The sequence below is a fragment of the Canis lupus genome, chromosome 9, assembly GCF_048164855.1.
Source record: "Canis lupus baileyi chromosome 9, mCanLup2.hap1, whole genome shotgun sequence".
NCBI classification, from domain to species: Eukaryota; Metazoa; Chordata; class Mammalia; order Carnivora; family Canidae; genus Canis; species Canis lupus.
This window is the reverse complement of record NC_132846.1, coordinates 34,900,100-34,922,338: the sequence shown is the minus strand read 5'-3', so window position 1 is coordinate 34,922,338 and position 22,239 is coordinate 34,900,100. Positions and strand designations below refer to the sequence as shown.

At 38.1% G+C, this 22,239-nt stretch overlaps 2 protein-coding genes across 9 annotated transcripts in view; both read left to right on the top strand.

Annotated features, from left to right (window-relative positions):
* ARMH4 (armadillo like helical domain containing 4) overlaps positions 1-18,137 on the top strand; it is a 162,710-nt gene extending 144,573 nt beyond the window's left edge. For 5 of the 8 annotated variants that reach the window (XM_072838727.1, XM_072838725.1, XM_072838724.1 and 2 more), the window contains 3 exons: positions 10,137-10,168; positions 16,504-16,638; positions 16,887-17,672. In XM_072838727.1, the coding sequence (XP_072694828.1) occupies positions 10,137-10,168; positions 16,504-16,638; positions 16,887-16,955 (236 nt within the window). In that variant the 3' untranslated portion in view covers positions 16,956-17,672. Of the gene's footprint in view, positions 1-10,136; positions 10,169-16,503; positions 16,639-16,886 lie in introns of those variants that run through there. The other 3 variants (XM_072838719.1, XM_072838721.1, XM_072838723.1) reach the window with 2 other exon arrangements.
* Positions 18,138-20,762: 2,625 nt separating this feature from the next.
* LOC140640018 (putative protein FAM10A4) overlaps positions 20,763-22,239 on the top strand; it is a 30,099-nt gene continuing 28,622 nt past the window's right edge. Inside the window, exons 1-2 of the mRNA XM_072838728.1 lie at positions 20,763-20,903; positions 21,012-21,190. The gene's annotated coding sequence lies outside the window, so the exon portion shown is untranslated. The remainder of the gene's footprint in view (positions 20,904-21,011; positions 21,191-22,239) is intronic.

Below are 22,239 nucleotides of genomic sequence, written 5' to 3'. Positions count from 1 at the left end.
TGTTATGTAAGTTGGAAAAAAGCTTTGCTGTTTCTTAGGCTAGAGAAGGTACTTATGGTTAAATAACAAGGAAGAAAGAGAGCTGGTCTCCATTTATTTCTTGACACTGTGTAAACACTATAATTGAAATTTAGTTACATACGCTTTGAACAAAGCACAATGTTCTAACATTGCATTTTTTATTTAAGTGGAACATACATTTCTCTCTTCGTTGATTAGCATAAAAATAAAGTTTCCAACATTATTGAAAGATCTAAATTATATTGAAAATTTCATTATTAAAGAGACTGTATAAACCTTTCAAAATCAAATGTGAACTAAGTGGAACTAGCTATGAAGTACTTCTCACACAATGTCTTATGGAATGGGTATATATCTTATAAATCTGGGTAGCCTGAAGCCGTTCGCTTAGAATTACTTTAGATCAGTGGAGATGGCATTTGCCTTGAACTTGGCCAGCTTGCCTTTCTTCTTTGAGCCTTTCTTCTATTTATTCTAAGAGTTTGTTTTAATGAACAAAATAAACAAAGCTGGTGTGGAGTTGGGCAGGCCTACTCATGTGGTGGCAGAACTAGTGTCTTAGTTTGAGTTCTCCATAAAAGCTGACCCTGAAGTGACCCCAGGAAGCATGATGAGGGAGTAGGAAGTGAGACAGGGTGGGTGGAGAGCCAGCAAAGGGGGTGTGAATGAGGATCCGGATTATTGCTGGAGCTCCTTGCTCTGGGTGAATCTCTGAGAAACTGTGTGGAGCAGAGCTCAGGGGTGAGGAAATCTGGGGAATTTACCCAATGTGGATGCGGAATAATGCTCCCTCCCAAGATGTCCAGACCCTAAATCCCAAAACCTGCAAATATATTGTCTTATAAAGGGTAGTTGGTGGATGTGATTGAGTTAAGGACCTAGAGATGGGGAGATGATCACAAGAGTTCTTGTAAGAGAGAAGTAGGAGCTTCAGAGTTAGAGAAGAAAATATGATGAAGGAAGCAGAGTTTAGAGAGAGTGAGATTTGAAGTGTTGTGCTGTTGGCTTTGAAGATGGAGGGAGAGGCCATGAACCAAAGACTACAGATGGCCTCTAGAGGCTGGAAAAAGCAAGGAAATATTTTTTCCCCTAGGGCATCCAGAAGGAACCACCTCTGCTGACACCTTGACTTTAGCCATTGAGACTGATTTTTGGATTTCTGACCTCCAGAAATATAACACATTTATGTTGTTTTAAGTCATTAAATTTGTGATTGCTGCAATTATGGACAATATACCCAAAAGCTCATGGCCCTCATTGATTGAGGATATCTTCTAGAATAACAATTCCTCAGTGCTTCTGGCTAGCGCCACATGGCCCTTATGGAATAGAGGATACCCTCAGGTGTAGAGACCCTCAGGCCTGCATGGGAAGGAAGCAGAGTGCAGGGCACCTCTGCAGTGGGCCAGGGCACCAATGGGCTTGGTTCTACCTGGACAAAAGATCTGATCAGTGGAAAAGGAAAAGTGTCCTCATAAACACTTTAAACTAGCTCTTTGGGGTTGTTTTGTATGAGCAGTCCAGGTTTCTGAGCTCCTCTGACCATTCCTTCATCTCTTTCTCTGGCCTTTTCTCTTCTTCTTGGCCTTTTTTTAAAAAATATTTTATTTATGTATTTATTTATTCATGAGAGACCCAGAGAGAGAGAGAGAGAGGCAGAGACACAGGCAGAGGTTGAAGCAGGCTCCATGCAGGGAGCCTGATGTGGGACCCAATCCCAGGACTCCAGGATCATGCCCTGGGCCAAAGGCGGCACTAAACCGCTAAGCCACCCAGGGATCCCCTCTTCTTGGCCTTTAAATATTGGAGTTTCTTGGTGTTATGACTTTGGTCTTGTTCAGTCTTACTCAAATATATATATCAACCTGACTGGGCCATGTGCTTCCCAAACATTTTGTCAAACATTATTCTGATGTTTCAGAATGACATTAACATTTGAATCAGTAGACTGAGTAAAGCAGATTGCCCTCCCCAATGTGGATGGGCCTCATCCAATCAGTTGAAGGCCTGAATAGAGCAAAAAAGGCTGACCTTCCTGTGAAAAAGGGAGAATTCTTCTGGCCTGACTGCTTATGTCTTCTTCAAGCTGGGACATAGGTTTTTCTTCCTCTGCCTTCAGACTCAAATAGAAACATCAGCTCTTTCTAAATCTTGAGCCTCTAGCTTTTGAACTGGAACTACATCATCAGGTTTTTTGGGTCTCAAGCTTGCTGACTCACCATGCTAATCTTGGGACTTGTCAGTGTCTATCATCACATGAACCAATTTCTTAATTTCTTATGATAACTTACTCTCTTTCTCTCTGTCTCTCCTTTTATCCCTCTGTGTCTCTTTGTCTCTGTCTTTCTCTGTCTCTTTATATATACATATATACGGTTCTATTTCTCTGGAGAACCCTGTCTATATACAGTTTATACTCCAGGGTGGTCTTATTCACTCTAGACTTCAGCTTTCATCAACTTCTGATAAATTGCAAACTTTGATCTTCAGTCTGGGATTCCCCATATCCAAAATTTTAACTGCCAACAGAAACATCCCCATGGATATTATGTAGATACTTTAAACTCCACTTAGAGTAAAATCATTATTGTGACCCTAGTAGATACTTTAAACTCTACATATTCGGAGTAAAATCATTATTGTAACCCCAGGAATCTGTTCCTGCTTTCTATATTCTTGGTTTTTCATGATGTCACCATATATTCTGATCTCATATTCAATATCTTCAGCATTGCTCATTTTGAGTTTTAGGTTTCTTTCTTCCTTCTTCTTTTTTTAAGATTTTATTTATTTATTCATGAGAGAGAGAGAGGGAGAGAGAGAGAGAGAGAGAGAGAGAGAGAGAGGTAGAGACACAGACAGAGGGAGGAGCAGGCTCCATGCAGGGAGCCTGACGTGGGACTCGATCCCTGGTCTCCAGGATCACACCCTGGACTGAAGGCGGCACTAAACCGCTGAGCCACCCGGGCTGCTCAAGTTTTAAGTTTCATTTCAGGATTTCTGCCACAAGGGCTGTTGTTCCCCAGGGGAGAGCAGCTCTGCACACAGGACTGAGTTGGAAAAATTCTCCCTAAGATAGAACTAAGATGGAACTAAGATCTCATTTATTCTCATATAAAGACACACATGCACACAAAGGGTGGGGGAGAAAAGAAGACAGATATATACAAAAAGCAACAGAATCATATAGACACACAGAGTCTGAGAGAAAGAGAAAACAGGGGATGAGAAGAAAGAGAGACAATCCAGAGTTAGAGGCAGAATGGGAGGGAGACGCACACAGAGGCAGAGAGAGAAGGATATTTGTCAGAGGGAGGAGACAGGGAGAAGAAAATAGAGAGAGGAAGCCAGAATAGCAAATAGGTGAACTAGTACATGCCTCACCACAATTTGGGCATGCGTTTATTTCCAGAAGTTGAAATAGCCCTACCGTGTGCCCTGAAATGGCCACCCTGGCCCACCTGCCCACACCCCACCCACTGGCATACTGAATAGACATATACATTAGCCATAAGGGTCTGGCTCAAATTCTAGCTCAGCCACTTTTTAGCTGTGTGGCTTTCAGCACTTAAGCTTCATTTCCTTCATCTGTAAAATGGGGATAATGATACCTGTCCTGCAGGCTTTTAGTGAGGTGTCCAACAGATCTTAATTATTAACTCAGAAAAATCCTGAGTCTCCTCTGGGTCCCATCCCTTTACTCTTTAGTGAAAGAGAATTTATGGGTATATCTGGGATAAACATAGCCACTAAAGTTTTATTGTTGGAAATAAAGGAAATTAAGTACATCCTTCTAAATAAGCAGCTGGGGTAGTTTTCAGCCACAGTCTACCAGAAACCAACCATACTTATATTTGATAGGATACATGGAAATGTTATTTTATCTGCAGTTTCTTTATTCTCTTTTTCTTCCCTTTTTTTCCAGGGGATAAACTAGGAGAGAGCAGATTGCTCAGCCTGGGATCTGATACACAAGAAGGTGCTAGGGAGCAGGAGAGAGAAACTGCCTTTTTCTTTTTTAACTGAAGTATAGTTGACGCACAATTACATAGTTGACGTACAATGTTACATTAGTTTCGGGTGTACAATATAGTGATTTACAAGTCTATACTTTCTGCTGTGCTCACAAGTGTAGATATAATCTGTTACCATATAACAAGTGCTATTCCAATACCATTGACTGTATTCCCTATGCCGTACCTCCTGCCTCCGTGACTTATTGGTCTCGTGACTGGAAGCCTGTATCTCCCACTCTCACTCATTTTGTCCATCCCCTTACCCCTTTCCTCTCTGGCAATCATTAGAACTAGTTTGTTCTGTGTGTTTACAGGTCTTTTTTTTTTTTTTTTTTTTGCTGTTTGTTTATTTATTTGTTTTATTGTTTAGACTCCACAAATATATAGTATTTATTTGTCTGACTCATTTCACTTAGCATACTACCCTTTAGGTCTATCCATGTTGTTGCAAATGGCAAGACCCATCCTTTTTTTTTTTTTGGCTGAGTAATATTCCATTATTTATATATGTATATACACACCACATCTTCCTGATCCATTCATCAGTCAGTCGGTGGACACTTGGATTGCCTTCATATCTTGGCTATTGTAAATAATGCTGCAATAAACATAGAGGTGCAAATATCTTTTCAGATTAGTGTTTTCATTTTCTTTGGGTAAATACCCAGTAGTGGAATTGCTGGAGCATTTGGGATTTCTATTTTTAATTTTTTGAGGAACGTCCATACTGTTATCCATAATCGCACCAATTTACATTCCATTAATAGTGCACAAGGAGTGATTATCCAAGTGGAACTTTGGATTAAAATTACTCCTTTTCCTCCACATCCTTGCCAACACTTGTTATTGCTTGTCTTTCTGATTCTAGCCATTCTGACAGGTGGGAGGTGATATTTCACTGGTTTTGATTTGCATTACTCTATTGATGAGTGATATTGAGCATGTTTCATGTTTGCCATTTGTATGTCTTTTTTGGAGAGATGTTTATTCAGGTCTTCTGCCCCCTTTTAATTGGATTATTTGGGGTTTGTGGTGTTGAGTTGTATAAATTCCTTATACATTTTGGATATTAACCCTTTATTGGATATATCATTTGCAAATATTTTCGGGGAGAACCTGCTTTTAACAACCCATATTCTCTTGTCTTCTGTGTAGTTTTCTGGTTGCTAGAAGGAGTCCAGAGTTCTCATTATAATCCTGTGCTTTTAGATTCACATTAAATAAAATTTCAAGAAAGGCAACAAACGTGTCAGTGGGATTAGAGTGAATCGGTAGCTGTGAGCTAAGGAATTATCCAAGTGGAAGGGCCCCAATTCTTGTGTTCCTCATTGTCAGTGATCAAATCATTAATCTCCATTTGCAAAAGTCTACAGAATTTTCTGGGGTTCTTTTATTTTAAAAATAGTAATAAATTATAAGTAATTTGGAAAATTCTAAAAATACAAGGAATAAAAGAAAATCACCCATAATTTTACAACCTATTGATGAATTCAGCTAACATTTAGTTGTATGTTATCCTAACTCTATGGATATTTTTATCCACAAACTTGAGCTCATGTTATATATATCTTGTTTTTTCCTTTGTAACATGCTAAGTATTTTTCTTGAAATAATTTAAATTTTTGTATAATATGCCACTCTAAGATATGACCTAAGATTTTGTTTTCCTTTGAGTATTTAAACCAATCCTCTATGGTGGATATTGATGTTGTTTACATGTTCTTTTCCATTATAAATAACATTACAATAAACAGCATTTAACAAAAAATTTTGTGCATATCCATGATTAATTGTTTAAGATATATTTCTCTTACAGGTAGAACTTTGGATTAAAAAGAAATTAAACCTTTAAAAAACTTTTAAGATAGATTTCAAATCCCTCCCCACATCTCTGAAAAGTTGTATCAGTTCATACCCCTGTTGTCAGTGTGATGTTTCTCTACTTTTAAAATATTACAGTGCTGATTCTTCTCTTTACAATTATCTTTTTTTCTGATTTTTTCTTGTCTCACTTTTGCACTCCTTTATCAACTTTTATTCCTTAAGTTTTAAAATGATCATTGCATAAAGTTTATTTTGACACTGCCTTGAACATTTTGTTGAAAACAGTTTATAGCATCCTCATGAAAAAGAATCATAATCAAAAATTAAGAACTCACCGAAAAGCAATATATATTCATGGAAAGTGTCCAGTACTAGGTGAAGGACTCCTCTGGCAGGTGCCTGAGAAGCACAAGGCATGGTAACCCTCAGGGGTCTCATGATCTTAGTTGGAGAAATACAACCAAGCTTGTATATTTTAAAGAACAGTGCTTTCTCAGCCTTTCTAGACCTGTGCCCCCCAAATACTGTCTCATTATCTTCTGTGTATCACCTATCTCACTCTCCAAAATTTTGCTTGGTTTCTTTTTGTAATTTGTATTATAAACTAAAGAACCAGGCCCATTGAATGTGCTCTTTCAAACTCCCTGTGCACAGATGCTCATCCTGTTCTGTTGTTTATTGCTTCTCCCAGTGGAGAAGTACTGCCTTTGAGAATTACCCAAAGCAGGATTCTTTGAAATGTACTCTAAGACCCTGAGATAGAGTTTACCACTGAGACCTGGCTTGATAAGGCCTAAGTTAAACTGTTTCTCTTTTTTTGTTTTTTAAAAATTTATTTAATTATTTGAGAGAGAGAGAGAGAGAGAACATTCATGCACATGCGAGCTGGGGAAGGGGCAGAGGGAGAAGGAGAAAGAGGAAGCAGACTCCCCCCTGAGGGTGGAGCCCAATTCAGGGCTCAATCTCACTACCTCTAGGTCATGATCTAAACTGAAATCAAGAGTCTGATGCCCAACCAATTGAGCTACCCAGGTGCTCCTAGCTGGATCTGTGCCTCCTTCCACTGAATGCTCACCTTTCCCTTTTTCCATGTCGCTTTTTTTTGGCGTCTATATAACATCCAGCCTTTTTTCCTGATTCCAAACATCTTGCATTCTGCCTTGGGCCCAGTAATTGGCTTTCTTGCTTCGTCCCTCACTCTCTGTTCCTGGACTGCTTCTTGTTATTCACTTCTCATAGACCCAATGGCCTATTCTTTTCCTCCCTGGGATTAGGCCCCCATACCTTTCACTAACCTCCGTGTTAGAGCACAGTGCCTGGCCAACACAATGTACATAATCAATATATGTTGAATGAATCAATGAATTGGGAGCATTCTCTTATTTGAATTTAAGTTTATGTCTTGGGCTTAGTTGAGACATGTTGAAATATTAATTTCTCATTGTCTTTCTTTCTCTCCTCCTGTTCCAGGTTCCTTGTTTTTGTTTTCTTAGTTTTCTACATCAACTACTATACTAGACATGTGACACAGTTATTTCCAGTCTTCACAACAGTCTTGCAAGACAGGTGTTTAACCAAGGTCATTTTACATACAAGGAAACTGAAGGTCCCAGAGGTTCATTAATTTCTCCAAAATCACTCAGCAAATCAGTGGTTGACTACACTTCTCCATGGAGCTACTAACCACTAGCCTCATTCCTTAGGTTTCTATGCTTTATTCTTTTGGCCTTCCCATGACTGAATATCCTGATTGTACACCATTATCTTTGCCTGCATCCCAGTTGAGATAGAAGGAATGATGACAGAATGACAAAGGTCTTGCCAAGATCTTGACATGAGAGGTTGAAGCCAGGGACTGAAGGAGTTAGAAGGGCCCAAGGTAGCTCCACATTTTCAGTCTGAGAGAGCAGAAGAATGGTAGTATCACCAAAAGAAATGGGTAGTTAAGAAGTCTTATTCCTGTAGCTTGTTAAATCAGATAGTGGGTGGAAGTCCAGTGACTCTACTCCTTGGTTAACCATGGACAAGTCTCTTAGCTTCTCTGAGTCTCGGTTTCCTCATCTTTCCTGAAGCATAATTTTCTTCCACTCTCATGTTTGTTTTTGGTTTGTTAATCAAGTGATACAATAGATTTGAACTTGCTCTATAAGGAGTCAAGCCGTGTGCACATGTTGGCTGGTATCACTGCTGTCAGATATGTACAAGAATTAGGCTGTAAATGGAGACACCAACTTCTTGGATAAAGTTTGTCTATGCCAGGGGTCAGCACACTGTGACCTATAGGCCAGTCTGAACTGGTACCCATTTTTGTATGGCCCATGGGAAAGGATGTCCTTTACATTTTAATATGGTTGAAAAATAAAAAGAAAGATACTTGTAACATATGAAAATTAAATGAAATTCAAAGGTCAATGTCTATAAATAACACTTATTGGAATATAGTCAAATCCATGTTACTATACTATATATGAGTGCTTTCACACTGCAACAGCAGAATTGCATAGTTGTGCAGAGATTGTATGGCCTGCAAAGCTTAAAATATTTACTATTTGGCACTTTACAAGAAAAGCTTGCCAATCCCTTGTCTATACTTTTGGGGAGCCATTTCTAGGTCTACCACTCTGTGTTCTTCCTATCTGTTGAAGCTTCTGGAGAGGAAAGGAAATTTAAAGAAATCTCGAAAGGTTTTCACTTGCTTACTAATTTCTTTGATAATATTTGTCTTCTTTTTTCCTTTTGCATGTTTTTATAAAATAATTTTTATTCAATGTTGAAACATTTAAAGATTTTATTTATTTATTCATGAGAGAGAGAGAGAGAGAGAGAGGCAGAGACGGGCAGAGGGAGAAGCAGGCTCTATGCAGGGAGCTTGACGTAGGACTCGATCCCCGCTCTCCAGGATCAGGTCCCAGGCTGAAGGCAGCGCTAAACCTCTGAGCCACCTGGGCTGCCCCTATTATTACTTTAAAAGGCAACCCCATTGCTAACTTCAAACTATCCTTAATATGGCTGTATGAACAATAAGAGACTCTTTTTTTTTTTTTTTAGAGGGAGAGAGTAAGAGTGGGAGGGGCAGAGGGAGAGGGAGAGAGAGACAGAATTTTAATAAGCAGTTTCCATGCTCAGCACAGAGCCAACGCAGAGCTCAATCTCACGACCCTGAGATCATGACCTGAGCCTAAATGAGGAGTTGGACACTGACTGAGCCACCAAAGCACTCCAACCATAAGAGACTCTGAATGATAGAGAACAAACTGAGGGTTGATGGAGGGAGGTGTGGGGGGAATGGGCTAGGTGGGTGATGGGGATTAAGGAGAGCACTTGTGATGAGCACTGGGTGATGTAGGTAAGTGATGAATCACTGGATTCTATTCTTGACCAATATTGCACTGTATGTTAACTAACTAAAATTTAAAGAAAAAAAAAGGCCATTCCAACACATGTTTTCATTTTCAATGATACTTCCTTCTGTTCTCAGCATATGTACTTCCAAATGGTTGTAATAATGGTCTACTTAACATTTTCTGGTTGATGTAGTCTTTTTAGGTGGTTTTAAAACTGTTACTTGATTATTGCCTTTCCTTTTTTTTTTTTTTTAATAGTGGTTGTGCTGTGATGGAATGGTACAGTTTGTAAGCTATATATATTTCAGAAATACTTCCTACTTTTGCCTTGGGTCAAAAATTTTTTCTTCAATTGTGAATGCAAATGCTTCTCTCTGGAGCCAGTGCTGAGTAGCACTGACCTGCCTATTGCCCTTTCCTACCTTACTTTGCTTGGACCTTGATTCAGGCGCAGAATACCTGTTGAGCTTAAAAATGGAGAAGGATGAGGAGTAATGTTAAGGAGAAATGTCATATAAGAAATGAACTTGATAATTAATTAATTAGGATACTTATCTAATTAATTAGTTTGCTTACTTATTTGGTGGTACATGGGCTGGGAGTGAACTTGATACTTTAAAGGTGATTTCCCAGACCTCCCTCCAAAGCATTCAATAGTAATAAAAATACATTTAATAAACAAAAATATTCTGTGTTCACCTAATGATGATGTGAAGGATATATTTGTGCTTTCTGTTGCATTTTTAAACAACTGAGAATAGAAACAAGACTATTAATGTCATGTTAATACTGTTGGCCCTTTCACTGTATTTATACAATAAACTCAGTGCGTCAAATTAACTTAATACCATGAAATATAAGTTATCAATTAACTTAATGAAATAAAAGTAAAAAGATGTCTGTTTATATTTTATTCTCTTATTTTCCTTAGTGAGAAGCTGGATGGAAAAACTAAAAGATAAGGTAAGAGAAATATTTTCTTCTTTTGGACTTATCTTAAAGGGCATGGCTTTGTCAAATAAAAGATCTCAGAGTAATGGAGCTTTATTTCATCGTTCTGGTTCTGGTCATCTGTGCAAGATGTGCAAAGATCTGTGCAAGATGTGCAAAGAAGCAAGGCCACTTCCAGGTGCCCCACAAGAAGGAAGACCTTCCCTTTAAGTTCCTTCTTGTATAATGCAAGGGACACCTTATTCTTCGGAGCACCATTCCTTTCTATGAGGGCATCATCTACTATGCTCAGGTGAAAAATACCCTTGACATATCAAGGTGGAGTTTCTTCTAGGGATCAAGAGTGTAATACCAATTTACTTGGCATTTCTTGTCCCGATGCAAGTTTCCTGTAAGCCTGATCCTCCTGTATAAGGAAGAAATACATGGATTTTGGAAGGCATTGATTCTTCTGACCCAAAGGCAAAAACTGATGGATTTCAGTTGAGGATAAAATATGGTTTGGCATCCTCAAACCATAGTGGGGGTGGGGTGGAATAAAAACACCTGGACACCTGAGCACCCCCTTAGATCAACTTTAATGTAGTCTCTCATAGTGCCACTACATATTAGGTGACAAAGGGTTGACTTGCCTGGAATGGCCAACTGTAAAAAAATATTTTCCTCTCTTGCATTAATTCTGCCATCTATGTCTGATTGACAATATTAATTTCCTTCCAGGTTCCTATTTTTCATTTTCTTTTGAATTTTAGCACTCTCCAAGTTTACATTTTTGGTTACCATAGAATTTTAAACTGGAATTACTCATAAAAATATTGATGGAATCCTGGATTCTTGCTGTAGCCTGTGTCAGATCTCATTACTATAACCCAGCTCAGATTTAACTGAGGGTTTAGTGAATGGAAATCTTTTCAATTGCCACATATTGAGTTATTTAAATCACCAGTCCCAACATATCCTTATGTTGATTGTATTCTGTATCTTTTTTATTATTTGGAGTCAATTCTTCCCATATTTGGATCATCATCATCATATTTGGATGATTAATATTTATTTGGCTGCAGCTTAATGTTAAAGAATAAATTACAATGAAAAATGTATGATTATATTAATTCCCCTCATTATTTTATCTTTGTGCTTCTCAGTAAAATTAAGCATAGATGGTTTTTGAGAATGAGACTATTTTGTGATCATACTTATTAAAAGTAATATTGAAAAATTTTAAGCATGTTGAGGTTACTGGAGGTCATTTTGGTATCTGTAACAGGTCCAGTTGTCTAAGGGAGGTATTACTGGATAGACTGAGCATTTGGGGAAAAAAGATAAAAAATTAAGAACTGAACACACATTAGTAGTGCTTTTTGTTATTTTTCAGGAGAAAATATGGTGCAATGAAAAGGAAATAGGCTTTGGTAGATTAATTTAGGAACCCATATATCATTGTTTTTATAGAAAGTATCATCTGAGTAAAAAAGTGCACCAAAAAACCCTTACAAGAATAAATTTTTGCATGTAGCCAGTTTTGAAGTTGGATACTGCAAAATTTCTTACCTGTATCAGTAGCTATCTTTACCATAATTTTAAAAAATCTGTACAGCTTTATAAAAGGCTGTATTTTCTATTTCTGTAGACCCTTCTTGTCTTATCTCAAAGGCTTGGCACCTTCTCTCTATTGTTTTCACCAAGAGAAATAATTTTATGTGTGACCCTTGAGGTTTTCTAGTCCTCTATTTTCTTTTATAGTATTTTTTTAGTATGTTTTAATTAAAAAAAAATAGAAAATAGAAAAAAATAATTGAGATTCTAACCATGTTATCATGTTTGTCTTATTTGATGCCTTATTTTTTCATATTTTGACTTTTTCTTGGAGGGACTCACTATAATCTTTCCCATTTTACCCCTTTCTCCTCTGGGTAAAATATTATACGCTTACCTGGGGCATGCCTTCATATGTGCACACATACATATGCATATACATATATGTTTCCTCTCTTCTTCTTTCCCTTTCTCCCTCCCTCACTTCCCCCTGCTCCCTTCGGGTATCTAGCTAACTAGTTGGCTATCATCTGTAAAAGTCTTGTTAGTCATTATCTTCAGAAACTATCTGAGAGTGAAACTATTGCCTCTTCGATGAAAGTTACAGAATCCCTTAGAACTGGACACTAAATACTTATTTAACTGGCTCTTTTGCCAACCAGGATATCTTTTCAGTTTAGTATTATTCAGTTGTACCTGATATTGGTATTTCTGTTAGTTTGGCTCTAGAAAGAACAGCGTTCTAAAAAATTCTGAATTATTCCTTTTGCTCTTATTGTTTAGTCTTTCTATATTAGTTAGGACTATAATCAGCTATGAGTGACAGAGAACCCCAATGATTAATGGCTCACCCAAGATAGAAGTTTGTCTCTCATTCATGAATCTGGACTTAGCAGTCAAGGGTTAATGGGGGAGCAACATGGTGACAGGCTCCTTGTATCTGATGCTCTATCATTTGTGACCTTCATTCCCATGGTAGGTCATTTGTGACCTGCCATTCCTCATGGTACTGGATGGCAGTTCCAACCTAGTAAGGTCCATATTCTAGCCAGGGGAAGGAGGAGAAGAGAAGGCAAAGACACCTCTCTCCTCTTCAAAAGGAAGATAAAAGCACTCTCATTCTCAAAATATGGGCAATAAAGGCTGTGGACTCCTCTTAAAGAGTATGTCCTGGAAGTTGCGCCTGCCCGTAATGCATTATCTTACGAGATTTATCACATGGTCACAGCCAGTTGTGCAGAAGGCAAGGAGAAGTGATTGTTACTGTGTGTCCAACTGAAATGGGAGGTTCTATTGCTCTGGAAGAAGAGGTGAATGGATATTGAGGGACAGTCCCTGTACTCATTGCATCACCTCCCTTCTTTCTGTCTAAATGTCCAAGTTTAGTGATGCTTGTTAGGGAAATCCTAACTTGGCTACCTATTGATATATCTTTTCAACATCTAAAATACCTCTCGAAATTGAAGAGGCATAACAATTTTAGTATGTAATAAAGACCAACTCTATTGTTGTGTCACCAAGATCATTCTGTTTCTTCTAGCTTTAGGAAATAACCCAGAAAATGAATGATCCAGACTATATTGCATAGCACTGATTCTCATGTGTGGTCTGGATCAGCAGCATCAGCATCACCTGGGAATTTGCTAGAAATGCAGTTCTGGGGCCCCATCCTATACCTACTGAGTCAGAAACTCTGGGGATGACGCCCAACAATCTGTTTTACCAAGTCTTGTAGGCAATTCCAATACATGTTTAAGTTTGAGAGCCATTGTTGCAAAGCAATATAAGGGCTCTGTCTTAACCCAGACAACTTTAGACAGTACAGCATATCATTTGGTTTTCTTATACATTTCTTGAAAACAGGTGTTTCTGAATGATGGAAGATACCTAAGAAGGAAGGATAATTTTCTCATGAATGTGAAACAAAGCAAACAAAAAAACCTAAACAAACTCAAACTAAAAACAGCTATATCTAGTCATATTTTAACTTATATAGTCTGTTTTAAAAGTGTCAAGCTTTTCACTGGGAACTATTTTCAAGTTTACAAAAAGGACACAAGAATAAGTATAAAGCATGCTCCTATGCCTTTTAGCCAGATGTACTCTTTTTTTTTTTTTTTAACATTTTATCCCATTTGCTTTATGATTTGCTGGTCTGTCTGCCCATCCCTGCCTCCTTTTTTCTGAACCATTTGAGGAAAAGCTGCATATACCATGGTGCTTTTACTCCAAATACTTTAGTGTGTCTTTCTTAAAAATGGGAATATTCTGTTAGAACACATAGTACAGTTATCAGCTTGAGTACATTTAACATTGATATAGTACTTTTTATCAAATCTGACATCCATATTTCAGCTTTTTTAACAGACTCAAAATACCTTTTTGAAAGCATTTTTCTTCAGTACAAGATCTAGTCTACGGTCATGTAACACATTTAGTTGTCATGATTAGTTAGTTTCCTATAATCTGGAACATTTTTATAGCCATCTTTTGTCTTTTATGACACTGACTTTTAAAAGAATACAGTCTTTTAAAAGAATAGTCTTCATTTTAGGTTTATTGGATCTAATCCTCATGATTAGATCAAGTTATGCATTCTCACTTGGCATATACTCAGGTGCAGCTATGTCCTTCTCAGGGGGTTACCTATGGAATACATGTACATCCAATGATTCTGAACAGAGAAGAGGTACTAGGCAGGATTTATAACTTAAAAAAATATATATGTGAGTCTTACTTGTTTTCATTTGTGCAGAAAACAAGTCATAGGCAATTCTAAAAGAAGAGCTTGTTCTCCATTAGTCAGTTTTGAAAGAAATGATTAAAATATATTTGAAGAAGAGAGGTTACTTTGATCCCATCTTTTAACTATAATTTCAAAGCAGAAGCAGATCATACACACACACACACATACACACACACACGAGAGAGAGAGCAAGAGAGAGAAGAGATATTGAATTTTGGTGAAATGTACATGATTTAAAGCTCTGGAAATAAGAAATCTAAATGTGTAAATAAGAAGTATGAGAAGGAGTGACACATTTTGGAATAGTCATAGTATTGCTGTGGGATGAGGTTACATATTACGAGAAGACCCACACAGAGATTGATTAAGCTGAGCTTCCAACAGCTCAAGTATTGTTTTTTGAATATACAACTCTTTAGAGTCTAATCTATGAGGCTTAAAGTTGATCATATTTCAATATGTACATATGTTTCCCTGTATTGGGAATGATGGTTTTAAAACAATAGATTCACAGCTCTTGTGAGGTACTAAAATTTGCTCTTGTCCAATGTTTTCCCACATGGAAAATTACAGTTTTATCAGACTTAAGTAGATTTGGAAGAATTTTAGAAAAAGTTTGGGTTTCTGCAAAGCATATTAATTTGTTGAAAAGTGACTGTGCTTTGTTTCTTGGAGAAAAACACTTAGTATGCTGATGAACGATGCTATTGTTCTCAAATTAATGGAAAAGTTTCCATATTCTGCTCTAAAACAAGACTCTGGAAAACAGAACCAGTGAGTGAGCTGGCTGTGTGCAGAAAGAAGGAGCTGCAGTTTTGTAAGGGCTCGTGTATTCCTTTGATTTACTTTTGGAAATGTTGGGAAAGCATCACAGTCTGCATACTTCAGCACTTTTTATAAAACTTTTATTCTCTGTCCCTTTCTGATTTGGGTTTATTCAAGGTACTAGAAATACTTTGTGCTGTATTAGAAATTTTAGAAATAGTCAAATAAATGAAGAGACTCATAGGTTCCTCCCCTACCCTCAATTATTCTATCTAAAGTCTAAAGATTTTAATTTTTTTATGTATTTTGCCTGGGTAGGCTTCTAGAAGAGGCCTTCTTTGAAGGCAAACCAGTGTCATATTCCTCTATGAAAGGGCTTGTAAGTACATAGTCCTCTGGTCTTTAGGTGTCACATTGGCCAAGATGTAGGAGCATCTTTAGTCTGATGTCCTTACCCTGAGCTTGGGAAAATCCAGAGCTACTTACTGAAGCCTAAGGATCTGTGGACATTATGCTGCTCACTTAGAACCAATGTATCCATGGTGACATCTTGGGGACATTGGAGACACACCAGGTACCAGATACTTCCAGGCTCTTCTGAAGGCACCAGTGTTGTTGGCAGTGATCTTTGGTACCCTGCTCTACCACTTCCTTTCTTTGGGGCTGGGGATGCTTAAAATTCCCTCCCAAGCCCCAACTTTGGTCTTATCCACTGGGCAGATATTTCCTTTCATGTAAATCCCTCTCTGCTCCTTGTCTTTTTGTCTGTGCCCTAACATCTAGCATCCTTCCTCTTCCCTTTCTTACTGTAGTGAAGCTGAAACTGTGAGACAGCAGACCACCAATGTCAAGGCCCGCCCCTCATCCCCCAAGAAACACAATATTCCAGACAGCACTTTAGCCCCATTGGAGCTTGTCTTAGGCTGATATTTCCGATTTATAGCATTTTAATAGTCCTGGCATTCTCAGAGGCTTACTTCATCCATCTTTAATACAAATTATATCTCTGCCACCAAAACCTGATGTTGACAAATGTGCATAAGCAAGTGGCTGGAGGTGCCACTAGGTCTGGGTGATTTATTTCAGTGCTTCTTCTAAATACTGGAACTTTCCAAAAATAGTCCTAGCTTTCTCTCTCTTGCCTTCTCCCTAAAAAATACCTTTATTCTAGGCACTATTTTATGACAAAGCAGGCAGGAGAATTTCAGGTGTTTAAAAACCTTCTGTCATCCAGCAAAAATGAGAAACCCAGGGCAGTGGTCTATTTAGCATCCTAATGCTTGTCTCTTTTTCTGTGCAGGCTGGCTACATGTCTGGGATGCTGGTTCCTGTAGGCGTCGGGATAGCCGGAGCCTTGTTCATCTTGGGAGCACTCTACAGCATTAAGGTCATGAATCGCCGAAGGAGAAACGGCTTCAAAAGGCATAAAAGAAAGGTATGGAACCAACAACAGCAAAACCTAATCAGTTTCAGAACATTCTTCGCTTTTCCAATTAGCTTAATAAAGCACACAGGGCTTAATGATGCACGAATGGTATTGACATGCCCAGTGGTTTGGATTAGCTGCTACAGCTGCTGCCTTGGCTTCGGCTTTGTGTGTTGGAGTCCCTTTAAAAGGGGCCTGTTTTTCAGTTTTGCTCTGCAGCAGAGGGGGTTTAATGCTTTTCTGTTTTCTTTCTCCAGCAGAGAGAATTCAACAGCATGCAAGATCGTGTCATGCTCTTAGCCGACAGCTCTGAAGATGAGTTTTGAATCAGATGGGAATTTCATTGGGATACTCAACTGTGTTATTATTTTATTTCTTATTTTGGGGCAAAAAAAGAACAGCATCCTGCCACATCACTGCTGTCAGGCCATCAGGCTTATTATCTATTGGGCAGTAGATTTCTCTTATACTGAGCAGGAAAGGCATGATGTAGACTTACTGTAATATGCAGTGTTTGTTTTTAATTCTGTAGTGAATGTTCTACAACCATAGGCTACAACTCATCAATATGCAGTGTATATGTTGTTCATTAGAAGTTGCTAGGTAAATATTTTGTATTTTTGCAAAGGGCCTTTTCCTTGATTTACCTGCACTAAGTATAATGATTATTGCTGCCAAAGCATGTTGACTCTGAAATAGAAATCTTAACAGAATGGCTCATGATGACTGCATTTGGCCTACTTGAAGTGGTAGGCTTCTGGGCCACGGTACATCCTACATTTGTATCAAAACTAGCAGCAAGCTGGAATGAAGATTTCTTGGTGCATTAGGATAATATGTAGATTTGTATCTATCTTGAATTATATTCTCTAGTCTCTCAGTTTTATTGTTTTGCATCTTCTGTCTTATTCTCTGCAGGAAAAAAAATGCACCAGAAATAATGCATTAAATGGACTTCTCAGTCTTAATGTAAACTTGCTCTCTTAAGTAGTGTAATTGAGTCCAACAGATGTGTCAATAGATGCTTATATGTTTATCACTAAGAGGTGTTCTCTTTGTGTATCATTTGACTTTGCAAGAAGAAATGAGGAAGAAATCAAGAAGAAAATGAGGTAGGTAAGCTCTCTGAGCTTTTATGTCTGCCATGTGGCTCTGTGCTTGTGCGGCCACTATTGTGGATTATTCAGAGCATTGCTTTTCTACTTCTGCAGTCTTGGCCATGGAATTATGGGGCCACCATTGGTTCTTATTCGGCTTTATTAGAAAACAGACATTCTGTGGTATATGCAGGCTCAGTGGCCAAAGCCCTGGCACATGATGGAGCTTACAAAAAACAAACCTCTCAGGGCATCCCCTTTTGGGGATATTGGCCTATGCTAGATTGTTTCTCATTTCTTTTGGAATGTAATTCCTTGCCCTACCTTTGTAGTCTGGGTATTTGAGTTGAATTTTTAGGTAAAGACTGGGTTTATTTGCATGGAAGAATAAAGGTTACTAGTAACACTGTCCTTAGTACTTGACTCATGGAGAGCTTGTTCACATTTATTGGAGCCTGTGCTACTATATTCGAAGTGAGCTGCACAGTTATTCCTCAGAGCTACTGTGTAAGGTAGGACATATGTTTTTGTTCTCCCATTTGACTGAAGACAGAACCGAAGCAGAGAAGTGATTATCCAAAATTATATCCAGGTACAATCAGGACAAGAACCCACTGGGATTCAAAACTGTGTATCCCTATCATCAATTCAGTGCCCTTCCACATACTTTGCAGGAAGCAGTGAAATTCCAGAGTTCTTTAAAACCAAGATTCTAAGGAAATACAAGAGATCCTTGAACAACATGGGATTGAGATGCATGGGTCCACATATACATGCAAGATAGTGCAGTACTGTAAACATATTTTCTCTCTTATGATTTTCTTACCATTTTCTTTTCTCTATTTTACTGATTGTAAGAATACAGTATATAAAACATTTCATATATGAAACATGTCAATTGGCTATTTATATTACAGTGAGCCTTCTGGTCACCAGTAGTCTATTAGTAGTTTTGGGGGAGTCAAAAGTTGTATGTGGATTTTCAACCGTGCCCGCTGAACCCCTGTGTTATTCAGGAGTCAACTGTAGTTGGTTGGCCAAGGAACATGTCACATGAATTTCTGTCTTTGTTAAATGAAAAATGCCTTACTAATTTCCCTCTTATGCAAATTCTTTTCCTCTCTGACCTCCACTATTTCCTTAACAACCACATAAATTTAAGTATCACCTGTAGAGAACGAATAGAGAAACTTTATAGAATCCATCCTGGAATGATAACTGGCTTACAAGAATGTTTTCACCTTTTTTTTTTTTTTTTCCAAGAGACATAAGCAAATGTGTGAAATTGGCCAAGAGAAATGAGAAGCTCTATACAGTCAAATAGAAGTTAACAATTAACAAATAAGTTCAAAGTCAGGTTTTAAAAATAAAATTCAGAACCATGACACTCAGAAATGATTTGTAATTTCATGAGCCAAGACATCTTGATATCGCATAGGGTGTGTTTGCCTTTTCTTAGAGCAGCCCCTTGCTGTAAGTATTCCTAAGGTTAGGAGGAAGTGGGCATGACATGGTGTTACTCTTATTGTATTCTTGACAAGCTATTTATAGCAAACACACAATAGGCCATTTCATTTAACCAACACATTGGCAATGCTGATGGCAATTAATGCCTCGGCCTACTCATAATCTGTAGTTTTAACTAGATCATGCCTAAGAGGTTGAGCTTTCAAACTATAGAATGATAAAGTCACAAATAATGAACACATATTTTCATTTTTTCCAGAAGGCTACAGGGATGATGTGTGTGCACTATGGCCTCCACAGAAATGTCTCTGCCGTCCTTTTTGGGACAGGTGACTGTTAAAAGAAAAAGATGACTTAGATCACAGTAGACTTCTGTACAAACCCATTTCAACACCTGGGTTGGTGGAAGGTTCTGTGGATGTGTTTATTTTGGCCACTTTTCTCCCTGCTGATGGGTGTGAAACAATGATTTTCAATGGTTGGCTGAAGTTATTCAGACAATCAGAAAAGGTTGTCATGTTCTAAACAAAATCTGAGATTGGGGGTGCTGCCACTGGAGGAAGTGCTGGCTGGTGGTTATACTATAGTCCAGATTAAAAGTAGTAAATCAGGCACTGGTAGGTTTACCTAAAATAAGTGACTTATAGCTGTCTGGCTTCAGTTGCTAGCACCTTCCCCTCTGAACTGTATTTACTTCCTCAGACCTGCACGAGTCCCAGTGATGGAGCTGGAACTGTGTCTATATCCTCAGTGGGAGAGGCGGTGGCTCCTAAGAATCACCTGGGATATTTGTGCAACACACAAATTCCAAGGCCCTGCCCCAGACCCACTGAATCAAAATCTCCTGGAGAGGAGTTTGGGATTCTTATGTCCAGGCAAGTTAGAGCACAGAGCCGAGAGAACAGCTAGAGAACAGCTTCCTTATTAAGGAGACAAGGGAGAACAGGTTCCTTGGGGGAAGAAAGCCTTTCCCTAGTCAGTTATCCAATAAATCACACCTCCCACTGTGGAGAAAGGAAAATAAAGGGAAGGAGAAAAGGATAGAAGCTTCTAGAAGAACATAGAATCTGGATCAGAGAGAAAAGGGTTCCTCTTGGGTTCCTGACACCTTTTTCTCTATCGGAAGATAGTATTTTTCTTTTAAACCTCCTCAGAGTTTCCTCTCCTGTAACTTGCTTCTTTCAGTAGCTTCTGGCTTAATTTATATGCAATATTTGGAGTTAATTAGTATCCCAGGGAAACAGATTCCCTTAGCAATGCTTTAGCATTGGCTTCAGCTCATAAACTGCCTCAGATAAGTCTTCCAGAAACACTTCTTAAAGTACCTATATCTCACACTGGTCAACAATGTTGTGGGGAAAATTTTAAAGCACAGTTTTAGAACATGTTTAACATAGTTTTAGCTTGGTCAATCAAAGTTTGTTCTTTTTTTCGTCATTTTTTTTTAAAAGGCTAAGACTTAAAAGTCAAATGTTACAGTGACATCAGAAATAACATAGAGCAGCATAGAACATTCTGAATGCCTGGTACTTCTTTCCATGTTCCTCCAGATATCTCCTTCATGTGGAAATCCAAATGAAATCCCTTATTTGGAATCATATACACATCTTGGAAAGAGAAGCCTCAAATCATCCACAGGCATTGCGATTTCTGTAGATATGAATAATCATTGTTTCTATCAGTTGCTAAAAAGCTGCTTTTAGGAATAAGGTATATTATTATCTGGTATAAGTTTTTAGCCGCATGACCTTTTGGCAAGATAGGCTCTGTTATGACTACAGGGAAACCTGTTGAAAAAGAAATCTCTACTTTTTACAGTATGTGAAGGATTGCTAACGGGGAAGAAGTGTGAGTAGAAGAAGATGAAGAAAAATCTTGATGCAATGCAGCTGTAACATGGTACAAAACTCTGAAATGTACTAGAGGATGCCAAAGTGCTGAGTGGACCAATGCCTGGAAAAATGATAAAGAGAAACAAGGAGAAAAAGGCAAATGAGGTAGACCATTGAATGCAGGGGAAGGGACGCTAAATCTAAATTTGTTTTCATTCTCTCCATCAAAGAAAATTGCTCTATACCAGGTAGAATGGACACAAGTGGGAGGGAATTGAAGCCTAAAATCGATGAGACAAAAGGAACTTGGTTATTTTAAGTAAGCTTAAGCTCACTTAAATATCTTTCTTAATAACACAGAATTCAAATAACTGAATATAAGTCTCTAGGAATAGGAAATAATTTGAGAACAGAATAATAGTGTTGACCTAATAAAAGCACCTTATTTGTACATTTAGTATCCCCCATAATACACAGATTTTGGGGGCTTGTTTGCTCTGATAATTATCATTTTTTGGCAGTCAACATAGCTGGAAACATAATTCTGTTGCTCAAGTTCTACATGTGACAAAAATAATCAGCATTTATTTTGTAAGCCACTGCTAGCTATACAAATGCATTGGGATTGCCCTATTTTGGGTAACCAATATATCTAACTCCCTGTTAATTAGCTTAAATTTCTATTATGTGTATATAGGATAAAGGAGAGGAAAGAAGGGAGGAAGGAAGGAAGAAAAAAGAAATTTCCCTCAGGAAACAGCAACAAAAATATAGAGTCAAATCCTATGCTCTTTTGTTCTAGTATGCTTAAACACACAAAACAAAATTGGGGTAAAAAAAAAACACTCTCAAATCTTCCATTTATTAAAGCAAAGATCTTACTTTCCCTTCTCAAAAAGCAACAGGAGCAATAATACAAGCAAAAATCAATAATAATTTGTAATAGAGAGTATACATGTTCACCATAAGACTCTATCTCCAGATCCAAAGTTCAAGACTGATTTTGTTGAGAGATATAAACTTTTGTGGAATAAGGATGGAGGAACGGAGAAGGAGTAGAAACAGAAGAATTAATGAAAAATCCTTTTTCTCCCTCTTCTCAAAGTTTCTTGGTGTAGGAACAGGGTACAAGCAGAATGGAAGGCTAATGGAGTGCTTACTTGTGTTTTTTTATTACCTTGGAGGTGGAGAGGTCATATGCTGTGGTCTGCAAA